The sequence below is a fragment of the Coturnix japonica genome, chromosome 2, assembly GCF_001577835.2.
Source record: "Coturnix japonica isolate 7356 chromosome 2, Coturnix japonica 2.1, whole genome shotgun sequence".
Lineage (NCBI taxonomy): Eukaryota > Metazoa > Chordata > Aves > Galliformes > Phasianidae > Coturnix > Coturnix japonica.
In genome coordinates, this window is record NC_029517.1 from 1,803,338 (window position 1) to 1,825,348 (window position 22,011).

Sequence of the window (22,011 nt, forward strand, 5' to 3'; positions counted from 1 at the left end):
TTTGTGTTGCTTTACATTTCTGGGTATCTGCATCATTTTTAGGCAGTTGGTATAAGAATGATAAAGGAAAACTCAATCCAGAGGATCTGTGACTTGTACAGCTTGCTCGTTTTCTTTCTAAGGAGCTAGTATAGGTAATATCACTGCTAGGAGGACCGCAATGAATCTGAGCTACTACTGAAACAGAAAGTGGCAGTAATGCAGCATAGAGGAAAGGAAGCCATACCTTGTGCTGAGCTCCTCTATCTGTGATTCTAGAGGCAGCTTGGACAGCTGGGCTGCGGAGAGCTCCTTCCTATCACTCATGTTCAAGGTCAGCCTTGACTGACCTGCAGACTGGCCTGGGAATTTCATCACAAAATGCAGTGTAAGTAAAACAAGCAACACAAACAATATTTTTCACCTTGTGAGACTTCAAACAAATCACAGGAAACAGTGACTGAGGCATAGAATCATAGAATTACCCAGGTTGGAAATACCTAGAAGATCATCAAGTCCAACCACAGCCTAACCATTGTACCTTAACAATAACAACCCTCTGCTAAATCATATCCCTGAGCACAACATTCAAACAGCTCTTAAACACATCCAGGGATGGTGACTCAGCCACCTCCCTGGGGAGCCTATTCCAGTGTTTAACTACCCTTTCTGTAAAGAAGTGTTTCCTAATGTCCAGCCTAAACTTATCTTGGCACAACTTGAGGCCATAAATAAGCACAGTTCTATGCATATCCAAGAGGACAGTGTAAATACATAGGACATAGTTTTCTTTTAATCTCCTTCCAGAAGAATTAAAGCCTGATGAATGCGCATTTCAGGGCTAAATGTGTGTTAGGTAATATGTATATTTACCTATCTAGGCAAGAAAAATAATCCAAATTATTCTAGTGCCCAAAACATTAGGTGACAGTATAGGAGCAGGAGGCTCAGAGAAGACAGATACTTAGACTAGTAATGTGAACCATGTTTGATTCAACTGCATCTTGCAATTGCTACACTGTGCTTGTGCTGTGATTTCAGCATCTTGCTGTATCACTTTTCTACTTTAAAATCCCTTGTAATGCAAATACCTTCAAATAAGTAAATTTAGTGTTAAAACGCTGAATCCTTCTCATATGGAATATCTAGAAGAACGTGGTCCAGGAACACTCAGTACAAAAATGTATGAGGAGACAGGTTATACTTTATAACCATAACGTGGTTTAGAACTTGACACTGTGTTACACAGGAGTGAGGAAAACCTGCCTTTACTTACCCGTTCTCCTCTGGGATTATTATTTGCTAATTAGATATTTGGATAAGGCAGGAAAAGAAAACCCCAAACCATCATTAATTTTAAAACACAACTGAGTTGTTTCTAACTACTCAGCATCCCTTGAATTGAGGAGACTAGGAACGTTAGATTAGCAATTAGATCAGCTCACTCCAGTTTTGCATTTTCAAAAAGAAAATATTATGATAATTAGTGGGTTCTCTAGTCTATATTTTATGCTCAAGTTTTCATTCCTTATTTCCTCGATTATCTGGCATGAAAGAATCTATATAACCTACATGCTTTGCTGAAGAGCTATATTACAGCCTTGTAGACTTGTTTTTTGTATAACCTCCAGAGAATTTTGGCACATTACAAAGGGCAGAGCTCTCTTCAAACAGCTGTGGTGAAAGACTGTTACCTCCTCATCTCATGGTCTTAGAGAGCATATTTCTTCTCACCAATCTTACTGCCAATCCTTCTCTACATTTGCTTTTAGTCCTTAAGCAGACATGGCTAATGAATGAAATATTTAGTAAGAAGAGACCCGTCAAGCTGGTAAGAACAGCCTGTCTCCTTCAGCTCTGAAGATCCAGTCTCTCAGAGGTGAGCTACCAAACTATACAACAGTACTTGGCCAAAATGGCTCTGAACGCGAAGAGTTTATCACTGTATCAGTTTAAGGTTGCAAGGGAAATATAAGTTTGCCACATCCAGGATAACCAAATGCTTTACACAACCAGGTTGCATAAAAGTTTAAGCTCTAAATACCAGTCAGTTTCTCCTCTAGAAGACAGCATCAAGATGCCAATATACAATTTAAGGCAATAGGTCAGAAGAGAAAGCCTGGCATTGATGGCTTATTCCCAAACTCACCTGCCTACTGCCTTTCTCTACACACATTCTGATTTCTTCCTCAGAAGAAACCATCCCAGAGCTCCAACACCTCTTACATCCAGCTCCTACTGGGAATCACAGCCCTATGATGCTACTTCTGTGAGGCCCCTCAACCCTCTTCTATCAAAATAAATGCCCTATATCCTACAGCCCACAGGCTGCAGCAATTGGCTTCCAAACCCTCTTCAGTCTGACATGGTGCTGGTCACTAAATTGCAACTTTCTGTTTCCTGGAGGGAGTCTCTCTATTGGGATCTAAATTTTTCTGTAGCACTTAATGCAGTGTCAGTTAATACAGTTAAAACAGCTACTGTTGGTCTGTGGGCATTTCAACCCTTTTTACTTTACGAAAATAGATATAAAAATGGAAATTTCTGGAAAAGTTTCCTTTAGAATATGTGTCATTTTATTGGTTTAGACACTTTACAGAATCAGAGTCCTTAAGCAGTAAAAGAATCTGATCAGGGAAATAAAAATTTGACATCCACCATGAATTCTCCTCCTTTAACTATGCTAGTAAGGCTTTCATATTTATAGCTGAAGATTAACACGTTCATGGGATAATAAATTACACCGGATCTAATTACTATATCAGCAGCAATAGTTTTTCATAGATGCTGACAGGCCTTAAATTGGGATGCGTCCTTTAATTCTGCTCTTAACCTTCAGATGAATCTCCCAGGCAGAAGTGTGAAGGGAACAGGGCAGTGGTCACAACAGGGACACAGTTCTTCCTGTAGACCACCACCAACCCTATGAAAACAAGATATTGCAAAAGTCCTGGTCCCACTTAAATCTATGGCAGAGTCCTCTTGAACAACGAGTGGTGAGGATTTCATCTTTGGTATCAATCCACTGCTCTGATCTGGTCCAAACCCCTGAGTGTAAGGTCAAGCACTTGTGTAGGTTTGAGAGATTAGTCCAAATGTTGCTGCTGTCTATTAACCACTGAGGTGAGATGGGGGACGAAGCTGTAGGTAAGAGCTGCACCTCACCTGTTTTGCTCCTCAGGGGAGGTTTCTGTGTACTTGTGATCCTTCCTGGTTCCATTTGTAGTTTTTCAAGCTGCTGCTCCAAAATGACACATCGCCGCCGCTCTTCCTGAAGTCTCTTCTCAGTTTCCAGGACTTTATCACTGCCTTCTTCTATCCTGATATGCAAAATAAAAAAGGTGGTTCAAAGCTTAGTTATGTGGTTATCAACCAGGCTTAGCACCGAATCCTACTTCATTCTGCATAGCTCCCAACAGAGGGAATGGGAGAGTTTTCCATGCAGAAAATCTCAACGTAGTTCTTTCAGATGACACCCTTTCAATTTGAAAAACAGAATTAACTAATGAGAATAATTATAAATAATACGTTCATTAGCAGAGGCTGTCTAGATCCCTCAACACCAGTTCACTAGGTGTGAACTTCCTACTCAGATGAGCAGGCAAACTGCAGAGAGCTTTTATTGCAGGAATAAAGAACTGCATTTTTTTTTTAACACTGAGAAGGAAATTTGGAAAGAAAAAATGTTTATAAAAACACTGCCTAGCATTCAGCTGTTCTGCGTCAGTTATCTGCAAGCACAAAAAGAAGATGTTGCTTTTAATAAACTTGGCCATTAGATACCACTGTGGAAGGAAGAAAGTGGAAGAGAAGGCAATGGCTCACTGCAGTACGGTAAGGAAGAGCAAACTACCTCTCTGTTCACCTCCCATAACATCTTAGAGAATTAACCCATAGATGCACCCATAGATGCAGTCAGTGGTGCTTCTCCTGGGGGTAGAGTCTGACATCAAATAATGAAGAGAAATTTAAAGCTAGGGAGAAGCCTGAATGGACTACCATGCTGGTGACAAGCTATGTGAAGTTGTATTTCTCCTCAGTGGTTTTGACTTGATGAAACTATCGTTTGACCAGGTGTTCCCATAGCATCCAGATACAACAAACAGGGGAGAAAAAAACCAAGACTCGATGGGTTTTATGAAATCTTCCACCAATATGAGCAGCAAACTGAAATCTTGCTTTAGCTTTTCCCCTTCCTGAAGTAGGGTCCAATCCTACAACCTGTTAACAATGCGGTGTGTTCTGACAGTATGTTCTGCTCTGCAGTAAACAGCTGTGAAATACAGTCTTAAGTTATAAGTCTGCTGTAAAAAAAACCCTACTTGTGTAACCACTCCCAGTGCTCTCCTCTTGGCTTAAGTATTGCATACATTCCTTGAGCTTTGTTGACCTATACTGCAACAGAGGAAGGGGAGAAGAGGAACGCCTCCCTTTTTTTACATATATTCATGTTGAAATATAACTGGATGTTATATTATTCTGAGGTCTTCCAAGAATTATTACATACATTCTCACAAAATTTACTTTACCTGCAGGAGCTCTTGATAAATGTGTGATAACTGTGGAGCTGCTGAATCATCAGTCTGTGGTATATTTTACTTATAATTGTGCATTTCATTGCCTCTGCATTCTTCATTATCCTGTATTCACAATGGCCCCAGTTCAGCAATCACTCACACCTCCACCCTCATCTGATGGCATAGCTCTATTAAAGTCACTGGGCTTACAGATATGAACAAAATGATCCCAGCGCATATTTCTAGGACTTATTCCTTAAAAGCACAGGAGCTGATATATATTGTTATAACTGTGGTAAAGGTGTTTGTTTGACTGTGATTAATTGTACAGAACAAAAATTAGATAAGCAAGAAATGACAACAAGTGTAAAATCAAGCAAGCAAGTAAATAGTTCTTAATGTTTTCAAAAACATAGAGAAAAATTTATCTTCTTAAAGCTGGAATAGAGATTTGGGAATGAGATGCTACACACTCTCTGACTGAGAAAAAGTCAGTGGCTGAATGGTTTGTAAAGAGAAAAGATTGCTTTGCTTGCCCTCCGAAAGCATAGCTTGATTTTAACCTTGTCTCAAATTGAATTGAATAATGAGAACAAAAATATCACTTCTATGCTACAGTTAAACCAGAAGAAATTCGTTCAAAAGGTGAAACTTAAGAGAATGTGAAATGCTTCTCAAACAGAAGTTGGGTTATAATAACAATATTTCATACTGATGAATAATACTGCTGCCTCAGTAATGCTATACATACATAAATACACCAACTCCAGTTTTATCTAAGTGTAGCAGGCTTGAAGATGACTCAATTTTTTCTGCACTTTAAGGGAATAAATAAAAAAAATGAAACAATTAGGCAGTGAAATTGAGCAGAAGAATTTGAAAAGCCACTATTTAAGGGATGTATAACACTTGCAGCTCATGTGGACAGCATGGCACAGACTCTCATGTGTCTCAGCCACTCCTGAGTGGAGTGGAAGTGGAAGCATAGCATCCCATACAGGACACAGCCAGAATCAGCCGCTACCTTTTCTGCAGCACAGTGACCAGCTCCAGGAGCCTGTCTCTCTCCACTTCTGCAGCCTGGCACAGGGCCTTGTGCTCCGTGATCTGTGTCTGCAGCACTTTGAAATCCAGGCTGTCATTGCCAGCAAGCCTAAAAGCAGCAGAAGCATAAAAGAATCTGTTTCCCATTTCATGAATGAAAGAAATGGCAGCATCTGAAAAAACATATCAAAATACACTTGCCTGAAGACCCAGTCAGAATGCACTGCTAGGATCACTACCTCCCCCCGGTATCAGTCCCCACACCACAATATATGGAATATGTGGAACCAAAGCAAATCTTTTGCAACAGTGCTCTCCTTTCCCATCACCCATGAAAACAAACTTCCCCTGCCATCAGTTTACAGACTCTCTTCCCTCAGCTGCTGCCAAAGTAAGAGAAGCCTACATAAGGATTCTCCAAAGTGCTACACCAGGCTATTTAATGGCATGGTATCGATTTTCTCTAACTGAAAGCCTTCAGGCAGCATTAGTAAAATGGCCTTTCTTGTTCCTAATATGCAATGAAACGAAGGGAAACTTCCTCCACATGTCCCATTGTTATGTACTGCATTTCTCCTCTTACATCTCCAGACAGGAGTATTCAGGAACATCTCCCTTAGAGCCAAAAACAGGAGAAACTTTGGCGTCTGAGGGATGAAAAATGGAAAAAATGGGCCATAAAACTAGCAACTGATTAAAAAAGCAAGACAGCAAGAAGACACCGCAGCCTTTGTCAAAACCCACTGACAGTATCAGATGGCAAAAGAAGCTGCCATTACTAAAACAAGGCAGCTAAAGGCTGCCAGCAGCTTGTGGAGTACAACAGGTTCTCTCTTGTTTCAGATAAGCCGACACACATACCTTCCAGGTGTGATGTTGCTATTGAGAAGGGAAGGTTTGGTAGCTGCTGATTCTATAAGCGTATGGCCCATTCTGGACACGGTGCTAAAAGAAAGAAAACTTTGTTAAACACTGACCTCTACAGAGGGCAGTCCTCCAAGAAGTCTGATTTTCTGTGTTTATTTCTGCCTTGCGGGGGAGAGCCTGCTAGAGCCTCCTAGGGGGTACCACACAGGATGTGCACGCACCATAGCTCAACTTGCTATCTAACCCCACAACACACTGCAAAAACACCCTGAGTGTTCCATGTACAAAAAATGAAGCTTGGTTTTTTATCTCTGTGCTTCTGAGGGTACTTTGCTGGCACCTCATGCCAGCATTTTGTACCACAACGTCATAGCATACGGATGTCAAGAGTTGCCACAGGGCAACTGGTGAGCAGAACCACCAGAACCAACCTAACCCCTGTTCCACAACAAGATGTAGAACTTTAATTCTTGAGTTCAGCCATCTAAAGGTAATTCCCTGTAGATGTAGCCCATGTTTTCTGGTCTTTAAGCTGCAGCTAACAATGGATAAAGCCTTAATATAGTGGAACAGCCATCTAGGCTGTGACTGGTTAACCCACCCCAAAACCAACTGAAGGTTGGTAATGACAGACGTGGCCCAGTCTAAAGCTGCAGATTTTAACTTGAATGTCTCCAAGGGGCTTTAGATCCTATTTATAGCATTTTTCATTTCATCTTTCTTGATAGGAAAAGATGATTCACTAAAGTAAAATGGAATAGATGTTTCATCGGCATATTAAAGTTAATGGAATTGAGTGAGCCCTGCTGACCGCATTATTAACAGCTCTTGCAGATTCAGACTCCCTCGTTGCCCACCTGACACCAGCCATTGGCCAGAACAACATAAGCTACATGCACAAGTAGTAATTTATGCATTGCACTTTAGGGCTCCTAACAATGCCTTTACCCAGCCCAGCTTTCATGCTCACCCGCCTGCTTACTATCACCAGACATTTGAAGTAACTGGCAAAAGAAAAAAATAAGTGGATAGAACATAGATTTGCCCCATGAGAATATTACATCTGTGAAGTTACAAGTCAGAGAATAAAGCCAACTGGGAGTGCAGAACCCTGGAGATGATACCACTCTGCGAGAGAAACTTTCAATTAAGGATCCTGTTCTAACTCCCATTTCAGAACACTCCAAAGAGACTTTTTTTAGTTCTGTGATAATGTTCTGCTTAGACACAGGGAGGAATCTGGCAATTTTCAAGTCAGTCTTTGTGTCTGAAGTAATGTGGTTGTCTAGTTAAGGTTTCATAAGAGAAACGAGTTGCCACTTTAACTTGCTAAAAAGTTTACTCCTTCTGAGAACACCCATCTCAGCTCCTCCTCAGCAACAAACCCAGCATTTTAAATGGAAAAATACAGCTGGTGTTACGGTAGCTTCAAAGAGTCAGGGTGAGCCACAGCCTCATCAGCATGAACAAAAATCAGAGAATTGTATTAAGATGAGCATAACTTACAAGGACTTCAGTAAGACTTTTAAAAGGATGCTTGTTAAGAGTAAACAGTGTGGTGTGTTTTCAACATTTCTGCAAGGAAACACTACTCAAAGCACCTTTATTGATTTAAGCAATGCACTGGTGATGTACTATTTACCTAAAATGGAGTTGTGTATTAATTTGCCACCCTATTTTCAGAATGCTGCTCATTAGAAGCCCTGTTTCTCCTAAGAGAACAGAATCACAGGCACTTAAGCTAACCACATAAGCATTATCCAAGCTGGAGGAAGAGAATTAGCTGCACTACCATCATGCCAAATGTAGTAATGTCTGCAAGCCTGTGTATCCTCTTCTGTTCCAAGACAAATGTCCAAGAGACAATGCAATTACAGATTCCCATATACCGTAAACAGCCTGCCACAACCATTGGCACACAGCACTAGTGGCCTGATAAAGTTGTCTGGGAAAGCCATGCTTCTGAATAACTCACAGCAATATTTAAAGACTGGCATTAGGGTCTTCTTACCGAGCAGATGCAATCCTTCCAACCTGATCGCCGGCTGATGTCAGAGGCTTAAGCCCAGAAAGATATAGATCTTCTGAGTGTGCAGAGGGTGGTGTAACAACAGCTCCTGAATTGTCCCCTTGATGGGCAGATTTCTTCTGTTAATGTTGAAGCAGGTTACAAAACCAATTACACAGTTAAAGAGAAAGAGCTGCATCAATGTCTGATCAGCAGATTGTGACTATTGCTAGAAGCATGCCAGAACTTTTAATTTACAGAACCTGCTCAGAAAATTTTCTTTAGTTTCTAATCATTGCAGAACAGAAACAAAGCAAATGTCAGTAAAAAGTGCAGTTTCATATAAAATCATAGGTTATACACAGTGTCACTAGAGAACCTACAGTGCAGCACCACCACTGCTAGTATGGTTGGTTTGTGTCTCTATCTTAACATTTATCTTGGATTCAACATTCCAGCCCCCATTTCCAAGGTATCTGACAGATTCATAACCTCACCATAACCCTACAAGGGTTTTATATCTATGGGAACTGGATATCTAGATACTCTTAACAAAATCAGAGCACAGAAGCCTTTGATATGTTAGTGGACTGCATCTCAATTCCTATGCCTGTGCAAGAGTACCATCTTGTTGAAGACATCTTAACATACTAGTCCATTAGCATCCAACCTTTCTGATTCTTTAATCTGTACAATGAACTCTTCTGACTACCTGAAGTGCGAGTTGCCCAATCTCCTCTTCCAGCTCTTTAACCTTTGCTTCTCGTTCAGCCACCATCTGCCTGAGTTGCTCTATAAGGCAGTTTTGTTTCTGAGCCTCATTGTTCAAGTGCTGTCCTAGCAACTGCTGGGATTCTTTGTTCTTCTCATCCTGCTGGCTCATGTGCTTTAAGATTTCCTGCATTTGTTTCTGCTGGCTCTGATAAAAGAGAAATAATGAATGAGATATACATTTTTGTACACGATGATTAGTAAGATTCTGTGCATAGTTTAGATCATCCAAGAAAAATACCCATTTATGAGTGCTAGGGCAAGAAAGAATTTGGTCCACTATGTTTTAAGTGTGAGATCACCTTGTCTTCCCTAAGTAGATAAACATTAAAAGAATTGCACAGCACATCTACTTCTAATGTCCAGATGTGTTCTGCTGGGTAAGGACAGTCCTTCCTCACTGGTCATATCAAGGCTTTAGCAACAAGATGGTTCAAGTTAGAAAGATCCAAGCAACTGAGAGAAACATCTCTTCAAGATCATGACAGTGGGCACATATTTAAGCACGACTCCATCTTGGGTCCCCATTTAGCACTCCTAATTTTGAAGGCACCATATCCTCTTAGCTTCAGCTACTGCAACCACATGTGCCTACAGTGTAGTACTCATGGTTCAGTTTTCATGTTTTGGGTTGTGTAACACAACAAATTAAAGTGTAAGACTGCAGGCATCCTCAGATTAAAAAAAACACAATGTAAAAACTAGTCTGAGATCAGTCCAGCTTTCTGAGTCAGGCAAGAAGCCCTTTCTCTAACTACTTGACTTTCCTATTTCCATCATTCTGCAAAATGTTCCTTTACAATGTTTACAGCTTAGAGCCATTCGATTACAGCTGTCACCCCTGGTAGTGTTCTGTAGCCTTCATGTAACCTGATTCAAAATGTAGAAGGGCTTTAGCTAATCGTGAAACCTCTGGCCATCACGATTTGATCCATCAGTTCCTGTATACCCTAAGGTTGTGTCACTGTGTCTTTAAATGACGCCACATTTCATCATTTATAGAAAGAGGGATGACTGCAAGGGCAATACCAGTAAGGCATCGATGAGCTCATCATCGTGTTTTCCTTTCTCCAGCAGGGTTGCGATCTGTCCTTTCAAGGTTTTCACTTCGCCACACAGCACTTTGTTCCTGGCTTTTGTTGCATCGAGGATTTTTTTCACTTCCTCATGATTTTTTTGGAGAGCATCATGTTCCACAGTGAGTTTCTGCAGTGAAGCAAACATATCAGAGGAAATGACAGTTATAGCCTGTCACCAAGCCTTGCATACTTTGGTAAGCAAAAAGAGTCACAAATTGCCTGGAAGAACTGGAAGAAAAAAGGCAATGACATATCAAATCTCTCCTAAATAAATAGAAATTATAAATAGCGCTGCTCATCTGTTTGCCACCATCAAAAAAAGATCAGTCTGATCAGAAACACAAGTAAACAAGGTTTATTCAGTATGTCAGGAGGCACACAATACGTTTGTGTTACTGTGTAATTCTGCATGCTTCTGCTCTTTCATTTGCTTCATTATCCTCCATGGGGAAACTTCCTTACTTCCAGATACAGGCTGGTGATGTCAGAGTGCCTACTAGAAGCAGCGCCTGGTATATGTTGTCTCCTGAGCCATGCCTTCACCTAGTTGGAACTGGTCAGAGAGCACTCTAATAGTCTTGTAGAAATGGACAAGTGCAAGGAATTTGGGGGAGTGGAGCCTGAAACACAAAGGCAGAGTGAAGCCACGCAGATTACAGTTATCAAGGGAAACCTTCCCAGTGCTGCATGCCCGTGGCTATAAATCTTTTTCATTCTCACAGCTGAGTAAAAGGTGTGTATTATCCCACTGCTCATTCTACTGCACAGTTAAATTGTGGTGGCAACTAATTAAGCTCTGGAATGGTGTCAGGTGACTTTTAGAGAAGTGAATGCAAGAAAAGACTTCAGGGAAACTTACTTTGCTAGCTGACGCCTCACACCACAGCCCCTGTGTTTCTCTTGGACACAGAACTTTGTATCCTTTCCATTTTAGGGTTTACTGTATATGCTATTAGCTGTACCCCTCTAAATCCATAAACACTGGATGCCTCTTTATCTTTGCAGCAATAGATGGAGGGTAAGAGCCATTTTCAAAATGCCTCTTGAAATGAGTCTACTGTATTTCTCAGCTTTATTCAAATGTAGGAGTTCATCACCATAAAGATACACGAGGTGTGAGGGGCATGCTTGTATTTAACACTGCATAAAGAATGCACAGCTGGTCATAAGGAGAGAGGGATCCTACAAAGGTTGGATGCAGATGCAGCAGGGACTCTTCCTACATGTGACTTCAGTGCAAAGCCTGTGTCAGCTGCACTGCATCCCTGCTCCTCTCTCCTACTGCCTAACATCATATACCAGGCCTAGTTGTCAGGAGGCCACATTTCAGGCCAAGCAGATGCATGTGACACATTAATCATGAAGCAGAAGGAAGACCTACTGAAAGGTTTGCCTGGCCACACGAGTTCAATGCAGAAAACAAGCATGGAAGTCTTTTGCACAGTCTGTGAAACATGACAGGACTTCCTCAAGCAGATCAAGTGGGCTTCCAAAATGGTCTCCAGGTAGGATATATAACATATACCCTGAAAGCAAGGCAGGTTATTACACTGAATATCTCAGTAAGACTCAGGTCAGCTCATACGGTTTTACCTCCAAGGCTTCTTTCCTTTCTTTTTCCAAACTGCGAATTTTCAGCAAGTTCTTCTCTTGGGCTGACAGCTTCCTCGGGTCGGTAAGAGCCAGTAGTTCCTCATCCATTTCACTCAGTGATGTTTTGCTCTTGTTTTGACCCAACTGACTCTCCAGCTCTCTAATCTAGGGGACAATACAGAGGCCAAGCATCAAAAAGCACATAAACAAAGGGAGCTCAGACTGCAGCATCTTATTATTTACATCTTGACATTGTGATGGCTAATAGACACAGAGCAGTGAGTGTTTAAAAAAAAAAAACAAAAAACACATTTGTTTGCTGCTAATAAACATGTATCTGCGTGTGCAGGGAGGAGATATGACACAAGGTACCTAGCCTTGTCTGAGGTGTTCTGGGATGCTGGAAACACATAGGATGCAGTATCTAAAGGACATCAATACTCCTCTGGAGCAATGACCAAAGGGATACCCTGTGTCACCCCAGCTGGCATTAGACATCTGTGTGGGCAGCTGAACTTAACTCCTGCATCTCAGCTATTCACTACAGGTTTATTTTATAGGCAGGAGAAAGAAGTGGACACTGCTACAGTACTTCTATTCTGCTGCTTTGGAGGTGTCTTCTGAGATAAGATGCACCCTGTTGATCTATTGACTTTAATTGCTGACAAAAAAGGGGCCTGTGGAGTCTGCGCAGACAGAAATTTCTGCAGTGCAGTACAGTACAACATGTACAGACTTCAGATGAATCTCAGCCAGGGGGTCTAGTGAAAGAAAAATGTAATTTGCCTGTGGGAATACAGAGATTAACTATTTCAGTCAATCAGAGTGCAAAGATCACAGTTCATTGGCATATCAATCAATATGAGAAAAATAGGAAGTTTGTGTTTCAAATTGCATGAGAGAAGTTTTATGTAAGACGCTGACAAAGTGTCTCCCTGTGCTGATCTGACATTTCAGCTATACTGTGCTCTTTAGAGCTAAAGACTTTACTTTTCCTGGGGGAACAACTTGAAAATCTTATCTGGCCTCAATTCTTCCCATGTGACTTCAAGCACTGAACAAAGGTGTGTAAGACAGAGCACAGAGATGGACAAGGCTCCTTCTGTACTCAGTGCAGAGAGGCACCTTCACAACACCTTGGGATTTTAACCAAGCTGCCACAGCTCTCCAAGGTCACCAAACTCTCTCCTCCAACACAGATGCTACCCAACTAAATACTGAGGTTTGCATGTCTGCAATAGACTAATTAATGTACTCTCTTGGAATTCTGAAAGATTGAACACATCAGTACACATTTAAAATTTAACACATTACCACCATACACACACACACACGTGCACTAAAATAACATTCCAGAAGTTACTATGAAGGTTTTCATTGCTTTCCTAAGCACAGCAAAGACTGATCATTTATTTGCAGCAAGTACTTTGTACTGGGACACATAAGCAGGTATAGATGTTAAGAATGACTTAATAAACTAACAGGTTGCCTCAGACATCTTTCCTACAGAGAGCATCCCAGCACCCAGCTTACAGGCACTACACAGGCTCTTAACTCACCTTGCTTTGGAGAACAAGAATTTGCTGGGCCCGTCCACGCCAGCTGCCAGAATTGGTCAAGAGACTTTGGATATTCACATCTTCACCAACTTCATTTGCTAAGAGCTGCAAAGAAGGGATTAACATTAGCAACAAGACTAGGTTGAAACTTGTTGGGGAGGTTGGAGCAAAATTCACCCTCTCTAGTGGTACACACAAAAGATTCTGTCTATATACACACTATAGCCTTTATCACCTGCACCTGATGCCTGGTACTCCATGTGATGGAAGCTTTTTCAGATCATCACTGCTCCTTAGGAGGGTCTGACTAACAAAAATGGCTTTAATTGTTAAGGTGGATATTTCAGTATTTCAGTGTTCGGGTATTAGTCTCTGTTTTTATTTTATTTTTTTATGAGTCCATATTTTGCTGCCTGCCTATGGAGAGTGTCAGATCGGACTGTCTAGCTGTATCTAGTTGGGTGTTGTGAGCAGCACCCACCACTCCTGACATCTAATATAGTTAGCATAACAGACACCATGAATCAAACAGCCATAATATGTCAGTGGCCTGATCACATATCTCTCCCCTTCTATCTCCTCTTCTCTTGCACTGTGATGAGAACATCTGCCCACCAGCACTGCCACCAGGATATGGTGACCCCTGTTAAAGAACAAACAAGCCAGCTGTTGGCATTCTGATAAGAAATACTGATGCTCTCAAAGCAACGGCACTTAGTCGCCCAGATATGGTGATGCTTGTTAAGGAACCAGGCAGCATGACATGAGATATTGACTACAAAATCAAGCAGCTCCAAGTCCTAAGTGGGACTCAGAACTGAACTGCTGCTGGAAGGCAAAACCTCAGACCCCCTTGATAGCCAGGGATGCCTCCACTGATGCCTTCCTTCTTTAAGGTCTGAGTGAGTGGCTCGTATTCATTTAGGTGAATTCAGAGCTAGACAGTAGACTATCACATGCTGATTAGCAGGAATTTGATCTGCAGAGGATTCTGTAGATAAAAAATTCTAGGTGACTAAAAATTCTAAATAATAAGAAAACAACAATACTTACTAAAATATCGATGTAATGATAAGCTACAATGGCTGCTAAGATTTTTAGGCAATAATACAGCTCTAATTATAACCATTAACTTGCAGGCACCCCTTATTCTTCCAATGATCTCTAAAGGAACCTGCCTGTTTCCCTAACACCAGGAGAAAGGTGTCAAACTGTGCTACCTCTGTAAGAAGAGCATTTCAAATTAATCACCGAGATTTACTAAGCATTACTAAGAGTTTTCAAAGTATTTAATTATTTCATGTATGATCTATAGCTAGAAGTAAGTAGGAACAGAGTAGAGCTCTTGTCTTAATACACACCCCTGCAATCAGGCAGTAAGCCAATCTCTCTCACACAATTCTGAAAGAGCCACATTAACAAGAGCTAAAGTTAGTATGATGAGCATTTAAATTATTTATAAAAAGGTCAGCAGAGTTCTATTTTTAGAACCATATTCTCTACTCTGATCTGCATTGCAGGTCTCTTACGCAAAGAAATGAAACTAAAGGAAGCAGAGTACAGAGTAATGCATTAAAATCCACCATGAATCAAAAAGGAAAAGGTCAGTCTGGATGTCACTCCACCAAGCTGCTTAAACATGCTTTAGTTCAAGTATGATCTTTAATCTCATTAATGTTCATGGGACTGAAACCTACATTAAAAGTAAATACATAATTAAATGCTTTGGAAAATAGGAATGGATCTGAATGTATGCTTCAGGTCAGTCAAAACCTATTGTGCTGGACTGGAACATTTGAATCTTCAAGTACCTCTACCCATGATAAGAGAAGAAACAATGGAAACATTCACCCACAGAGGGAGACTCTTCATCCAGAGAATGAAACCTGTGTGTGTCCATGTGCATATCTTTCCAATGCAACCACTGTATCTGCGGTCTCTTACACCCAGAGTTCACTGGAATCATGGATGCTAAAGAAAGCTCCAAGAAAAAGCCACCATCTTATTTCACATGAGAGAGATCATGCCCAGGATCCCAGCCACAGAGTGCGTCCTGGGACAATACCTTTTGGGTCATCTTCAGTTCCTGTTTTGCAGATTGCAGCTGGTTACGATACTCCAGCACTTTGAAGTTGGCTGTAGTTAATTTTTCTTGCAATGCTTTCACCTCTGGAATTTCAGCCTTTGAAGAAAAGAATGGATTTGGTAAGAACAAAATCCACAGTGAAAAACTGAAGTTATAATGGTTCACAGATCCAACAGAATCTCTTTTTTCCACACCAATGAAAATGCACTCCTTACTGTTTAGGGTACAGGGGAAGTGAAAGCAGAACAATCTGGCTGCAGAATTAGTGATGGGGTACACCCCTGTCATAAGAGAAGGAACGCACAACAGCAAAAGTATCAGATATTACTTCTGATCTGATTTCCTCTCCATGGGTACAATTCATACCAAGTTTTCTTCTGTCCTCTTCAGAGCTGACTGCTTGATGCCATCATTGCCACTAAGAAAATGTATTTTTTCCACCGCTGTCTGCAGCTGGAAGGAAAAAAAAAATGCACCATTATTGAACAAATATAGTGAAGAGAACACCTACATGGAAGATTAACTGGTAAATAATACAACAGCAATCTGAATGATCTTCTAGGAAAAAAAGACCTTATTACTCCTTGTTTTTTACATACAGCCAGTAGAAAACCCTTGTCCTGAAATGCTTCCCAAAGAAGCCTGTATTATTTTATTGTGGGATAACTTCAGTGGTTTCTGGGGTATTTTATCATCAGAGGTTCATAAAATAAGTATCTATATGTATCAGTGAATACCCAGGACAGCGCAGATCAGGATGATGTTGTTGCCAGTTTACCTACTTTTCAAGAAAATCAGGATATTCCATAAGCAGCACAAACCTCTGTCCACCAGAGGAATTTAAAGGGAGAAATGACGACCTAATGCCCTACATCTGTGATTTAGTAATCATGTCAACACCCATTTTTTAAGCTTGTATAGCTCTAAAGTAGCATTTCTCAATGTGTAAAGCATATGTCTGCTATTGCTTCCAGTAAGAATAAGAATGCATAGGCACTGTAATAATGAATAAGAAGGCAGAGGCACTGTTATCCCCTTCTGAATCATGTATGTTTTTGTTGAGACTGTAAAGACTTCTTATAGGATCAGAGTGCAGTTTGGAGCATAAAAGTTTGGGAAATGTTGTTTCAAGGGGCTGAGATTTCATTCTTTGAGGTGGGAAGAAAATCTTGATTATTTGCCCAAATAAAAGAAGGCTCTGAGGAATAGCTTCTTTATTAAAGCCATATCTGGAGAGAGTGCAATCCAAAACCACCTGAGCGTTTCTTGGCAAATAAAGCCATGCTTAGGGCACCCTTCTATTCAGTTCATAAACTCCTTTAGCTGGTGGCAGCTGCTAGGTCAAATTCTAATTGTGTTTTCTGCAAACATCCATTTGTGGTCTTTCTTTATAAGTACCACTCTTTGCTAAGCAATTGCTCAATGACCACACCCTGCATTTTGTTTGTGGGAACACATTCATCTTAAAACACTTATGATTTCCATATTTTTCCGTTCTCATGCAAGCAAAGAGCTAACAATAAAACAACAGTGTTTTTCACTGGTGTGGTAGTGATGTATTCATAAGGTACCTTCAGTATAATTCATTCTGGACATGGCTTAGTGGGAACTATTGGTGGTAGGTGGACATTTGGACTGGGTGATGTTGGAGGTCTTTTCCAAGCTCGGTGATTCTATGATTTCACCAAGTTTAAGCCATCTAGAAGTGAGCATATGGGATGAGATTCAACACAAAAAATTAATGCTTTTCCTGCCCTCAGTGTGAATGTCTCTATTTATAATGCATGGAACCTAGTCAATACAATCATGGAAGTCTACTCTTCATCTAGGTCTATATTAGATCAAGTGGATGCATGAAATGAGGGCTCTGTTCTTTCTATCATCGAAGGAAAAAGATGAGTGCAAATCATCAGCTCAGCTTCAAATTATTAAACAGACGTGAATCTCCACAGGTTCCTATCTGTGGTAGCTCTTCTTACACATCACTCAACATTAAATTTCTATGATTCTATGATTTCACAAAATCATAGAATGGCCTGGGTTGAAAAGGACCACAATGCTCATCTTGCTTCAACTCCCCTGCTGTGTGCAGGGTCACCAACCACCAGATCAGACTGCCCAGAGCCACATCCAGCCTGGCCTTGAATTCCTGCAGGGATGGCACATCCACAGCCTCCTTGAGTATTTCTGATAGAGACCCCAGATTGTAGCTCATCTCTATCTCAGAAGAGACAAGTTGCTTCATTGGGTTTTGATTTTGATGGTGCTAATGTCCAAGTAACAGATTGGTTCATATCTGAGAAGTTTACCACTGTTTGGATCAGCAATTACTGTTTCTTCCCTTCCTTTCCTGAAGTGTCTGTAGTACTTTTCTTCCGGGTAAATACCAGAGAATATTAAGTTTCTGTCTGAATAATGCTCATTACACTTCTTCAGCAGAGGATTATAACCAAGACAATTTTGTTCTGGAATACTTCCTGAAATTATTTATGGCTTGCTTCCCTATGTGTGTGACTTCAGAGGTCTCCAGCTATGCCAGATATTTCTTAGCCAGCAAGCCAACTGTTTCACAAGACCCTTCTGACTAGAACTCTCTTCATTTATGGAGTTCTCAAACATAGTGCTGAGTGCAGTAGAACACACTGAAAATGATAAAAAAATTACCAAAAATGCATAAGGAAGAACAGTAGGAGCCAATGAACAAAGTAAACGCTGAGATTAGAGCATCTCTTTTTCATTTCTTCTCAGAAAAATTAGTCCTATGAAAGGTCAGCCCATATAAGAAAGTCATACTGAAGCAGAAGAATACACCTGCCTAAGTGAAGATCTGCTGCCTAGAGTGACATAATTTGTTCCTACCTCAGTTCAGACAGCATTTATGCCACTTGTGCTTCAAAATACAAGTGAACATTCCTAAATGGCATTTCACACATCTTCGGCTCGTTATAACTTACTGATATCCTCTTCTAGCTCCTCCTTGCTGCAACAGTGGAAACAGCTGAGGGCATACATCCCTCCCTCCCAGCACTGACAAAAATGATGAGAACTCCAAGCACGGATGCAAGAGCAAATTCAAATTGGCAACATGAATCAAGCCCACAGCTGCTACAGCTCCTCAACCCCAAAAGCTGGACTTCTGTGTTCTAGCAGGAAGAAAAAGAAAACAAGAAAAATGCCTCACTTCTCTCTCCAGCTCTTTGACTTTGTTATTCAGTTGCTTCACTTTGGCTTTTTCACTCTCAGTCTCGGCAATTATCTCACGGTTCTTTTTGGCCAGTTCAACTATTTTCGTAGCTGCAACATCCCCTGCTAAACCAGACGTCCCTGGAAAGTACACAAAAAAGCAAAGGATATTTCTTACAGGCAAGAGTCACAATAGATGATGCTTTTGTTCTCTGTCCAACACACAGTGTACTGCTATTGTCTAAGTCATTTCTCATTTCTGTGCCAGGCACTTAAATGAGTAATAGAGGGAAAAGAGGCGACAGTGATCCCAGCTGGATTGCTTGATTCTTTGAACAAGCACCACAGTGTGACCAGCAAAGCCACATTTCACACTTTAGCAATGGCCACATCAAAAGACCACAACAGAAATAGCAATATTTTTACATGCAATTGGTAGAGGTGTTTTCTGCTCATCACTGTGAAGGGCTGTTATGACCAGGTGGCAAAATTTGGCACACTACAGAAAAAGGCAACTCTCTACTTTGCACTGGTTGTTTACTTCTGGTGTTGTTGAAACAGAGGTGCAAACTTTGGTAGACATCTGTCCTTAAAGGTCAGGGACATTATTGCAGTTGGGCGCTGGATAACTTCCAGGAGATTTCTTTGTGCCTATTTATGTGTCCCTTGTGATTATACACAGAGCTTTACTGTATTACTGTGATCTTTTAAACAGACACTTCACTCACTTCCTCATCAGAGAAGGTTTGATTAGTGTCACAGATAAAGAAATCCCTGGAATGCCTTCTGTGTCCTTGCTTTTGTTAATACCACATAGGTAAAGAAAAGCTTTCGTACAAGTGCAAAATTGATATAATTACACATAGTGCTCAAGAAAACCTCTAGCTCAGCAATGAATATCAGCTTGCAGTAACACCTTACATTTGGGCTAGATGTAAACTGGGATATATGTACAATGAATTAGCTATTAGTTCTTTTTAACTCTTTCACCCTCCTTCAGTATTCCTAATGATTTTTCTGCTGACATCTGTGATGATTATATGCTAGAACTGCACTGAGATGCAAAGATGACAAACTGCTCTTAAATTAATTTGGAGTCCCATTAAACCTCTGGAGAGCTCAGAAAAGCTATGCAGAATACAGGTGAGAACAGAATGCGACCCCATGTCACTATTTTAAAACCTTGTAAAGTAAATAAAAAGTTTGTTGTTTTTAAAAGCATTTCCACTGCTCTTACTTCTTTACCTGATATGTCTCCTCTAGCAGTTATTTATTCCTTAGCTTTCATAACAAATAATGGCTGCTAAGGAGCACAGTACATACTAAACTAACCAAGAAACAGGCTCAGGCTCCCATGCAGTGTCTTCAAATGCATGGCACACATTTAATTAAAGATTATTATTTCCCTGAAAAGTGTGGGAGTCTCTTGCCACAAAGTAGACAGGAAATACAGAGGTATGGAGCAAACTGCCACAGGCTGGTAGTTTGCCAGCCAAGAAGCTGCAACAGCATTTCTGGCTCATGTCTTGACCTAGTAACACTGTATCATCTACCCTAAATAAAAGCTGCAGCTAATTATTAATAATGAAAATGTGATACATGCATTATTTAGTTCTGCTTACTGCTGCTTTTCCCCTTCCCTACAAGCCAGGTCATCACTGCTGTCCTGCACAACAGTGGCACCCAGTGGACGAGGTTCAAACTGCACAATTCAATCTTCAAAGGCCGTGAGCCAGCGTTCTGCATGTATCCTACTCAGGCATTTAAACAAAAGAAGCTTGAATAAGGAATTTAACACTGTAGCTGTGAAACCTGCAACACTGCTATTTGACATTAATAAAAAGACTACGAAAATTTCTGAGTCCCCACTTTTTATGCCGATAGTGGCAAGTTTGTAAATTTGTGAGTAACACAAATAACTGTGTATCCCAAAAGAGCAATGTAATTCTTTAAAGGGATATAATTACTGATAACAGCACTCTGCGTCTTTGGCCTGACGTGTCTGACAATATCAGACCACTTCTTGTCCTTCAAGTAGCTCTATTTCTAAGAAGGGGAGCAGTAGTATGCAAAATTTGCAGCTCACGAAACCGAAGGAGAGAGTAAGAATTAAGATGCAAGTAAGATGCAGAGCTGTGAGCTTACATGTCAATCTGTGTGTACATGCTATCATGCCAAACCACTGCAAGGAACTTCCCACAGCCAGTGAGACTCCCAGGTGGGAGACACGTTGATGTTAAAAGAACTGCAAACCACAGAGTGTCAGCTTAGGCCTTGCAATTCTTTCTCAGAGCTGAATTTGGATCCTCCTTGCATAAGTTCGCTACGGGAGTGGAAATGGAGGCAACCACAATATACCTGAAATACTCCTTTTTAGCAGAGAGCAGGTGAAATAGGTGTCACATAAATATTTTACTGCCAGGAGGTTTATTCATCTCACAGTGAATCCTCCTTTTATTGTCTTCAGCAGCAAGCAAATGCTGGAACTAGTGTAGTGTGAACACAAAGCTACTGTGTTTACCTGACAAAACCAATCTACTCTCCTGTAATTTTTTCTGCAGTTGCTTTATCTCAAAATCTTTCTCTGTCACCAGTTTGTATAGTCTGCAGTTCTCATCCCGGACCTCTCGAAGCTGATCCTGGAGTTGTTCATTCTCAACCTCAAGCGATCTGACAAAAGAAAAAAAGGAAGTCATAACGGCAGATGTCTCTAGAATGTGTTTCAAACAGATGCTTCTAGAAATAAAGTAATGAAATGAATATGCTGAATGAGCTGAGCTCACCAGGAATTACTGAATTAAGTAGAATATCCTGAACACCAGCTGGGCATCTGATATTTCACCTATTCAGTTTCCTTCTGTTCTTGGGAGCAAAGCATCACAGAGCAATCATCTTTTCCAGGGCTCCTGAGGCTGCAGAAGAGACTCACCTCATTCACACTTACCTATCTGGTTCTTCAGAAGAAACAGGTGAGTTTGCCATTCAGCACCTGTGACATTCAGGCTTTACTTCCCATGCTTACCAAAGCCAATAGAGACTACAAAAGCTGCTACTGAAGTTCTTTCTTCAAAAAGCGAACTCTTCATAGCAAGTCAAAAAAAGATCAGTTTCTGATGTCCTCATTTGATTTTCTTGGAACCCCACCAGGATGGACTACCATCAGCTTGTATTGTTATGTTACTCTTTGGAATTCACTTAGGAACAATGAATATCAAAAGCCCTTTGAATGGGAGGAAATAGCCCTGCTCCTCCAATTCTCTGGTACATCTAGTAACATTTATGGGTTTCATTTCTCTCGGCCATCCAGAGAATGAAGAACTTTAAT

At 40.8% G+C, this 22,011-nt stretch overlaps 1 protein-coding gene across 6 annotated transcripts in view; it reads right to left on the minus strand.

The window, feature by feature from the left end:
• CCDC13 (coiled-coil domain containing 13) overlaps nucleotides 1–22,011 on the minus strand; it is a 29,724-nt gene that overhangs the window by 2,988 nt on the left and 4,725 nt on the right. For all 6 annotated transcript variants that reach the window (XM_015853009.2, XM_032442810.1, XM_015853007.1 and 3 more), the window contains 13 exons: nucleotides 21,208–21,356; nucleotides 18,685–18,827; nucleotides 15,870–15,956; nucleotides 15,483–15,599; nucleotides 13,418–13,522; nucleotides 11,859–12,023; nucleotides 10,216–10,392; nucleotides 9,128–9,334; nucleotides 8,419–8,555; nucleotides 6,402–6,485; nucleotides 5,521–5,649; nucleotides 3,145–3,299; nucleotides 227–341 (listed from right to left, as the gene is read on the minus strand). In XM_015853009.2, coding sequence (XP_015708495.1) covers nucleotides 227–341; nucleotides 3,145–3,299; nucleotides 5,521–5,649; nucleotides 6,402–6,485; nucleotides 8,419–8,555; nucleotides 9,128–9,334; nucleotides 10,216–10,392; nucleotides 11,859–12,023; nucleotides 13,418–13,522; nucleotides 15,483–15,599; nucleotides 15,870–15,956; nucleotides 18,685–18,827; nucleotides 21,208–21,356 — 1,770 coding nt within the window. The remainder of the gene's footprint in view (nucleotides 1–226; nucleotides 342–3,144; nucleotides 3,300–5,520; nucleotides 5,650–6,401; nucleotides 6,486–8,418; nucleotides 8,556–9,127; nucleotides 9,335–10,215; nucleotides 10,393–11,858; nucleotides 12,024–13,417; nucleotides 13,523–15,482; nucleotides 15,600–15,869; nucleotides 15,957–18,684; nucleotides 18,828–21,207; nucleotides 21,357–22,011) is intronic.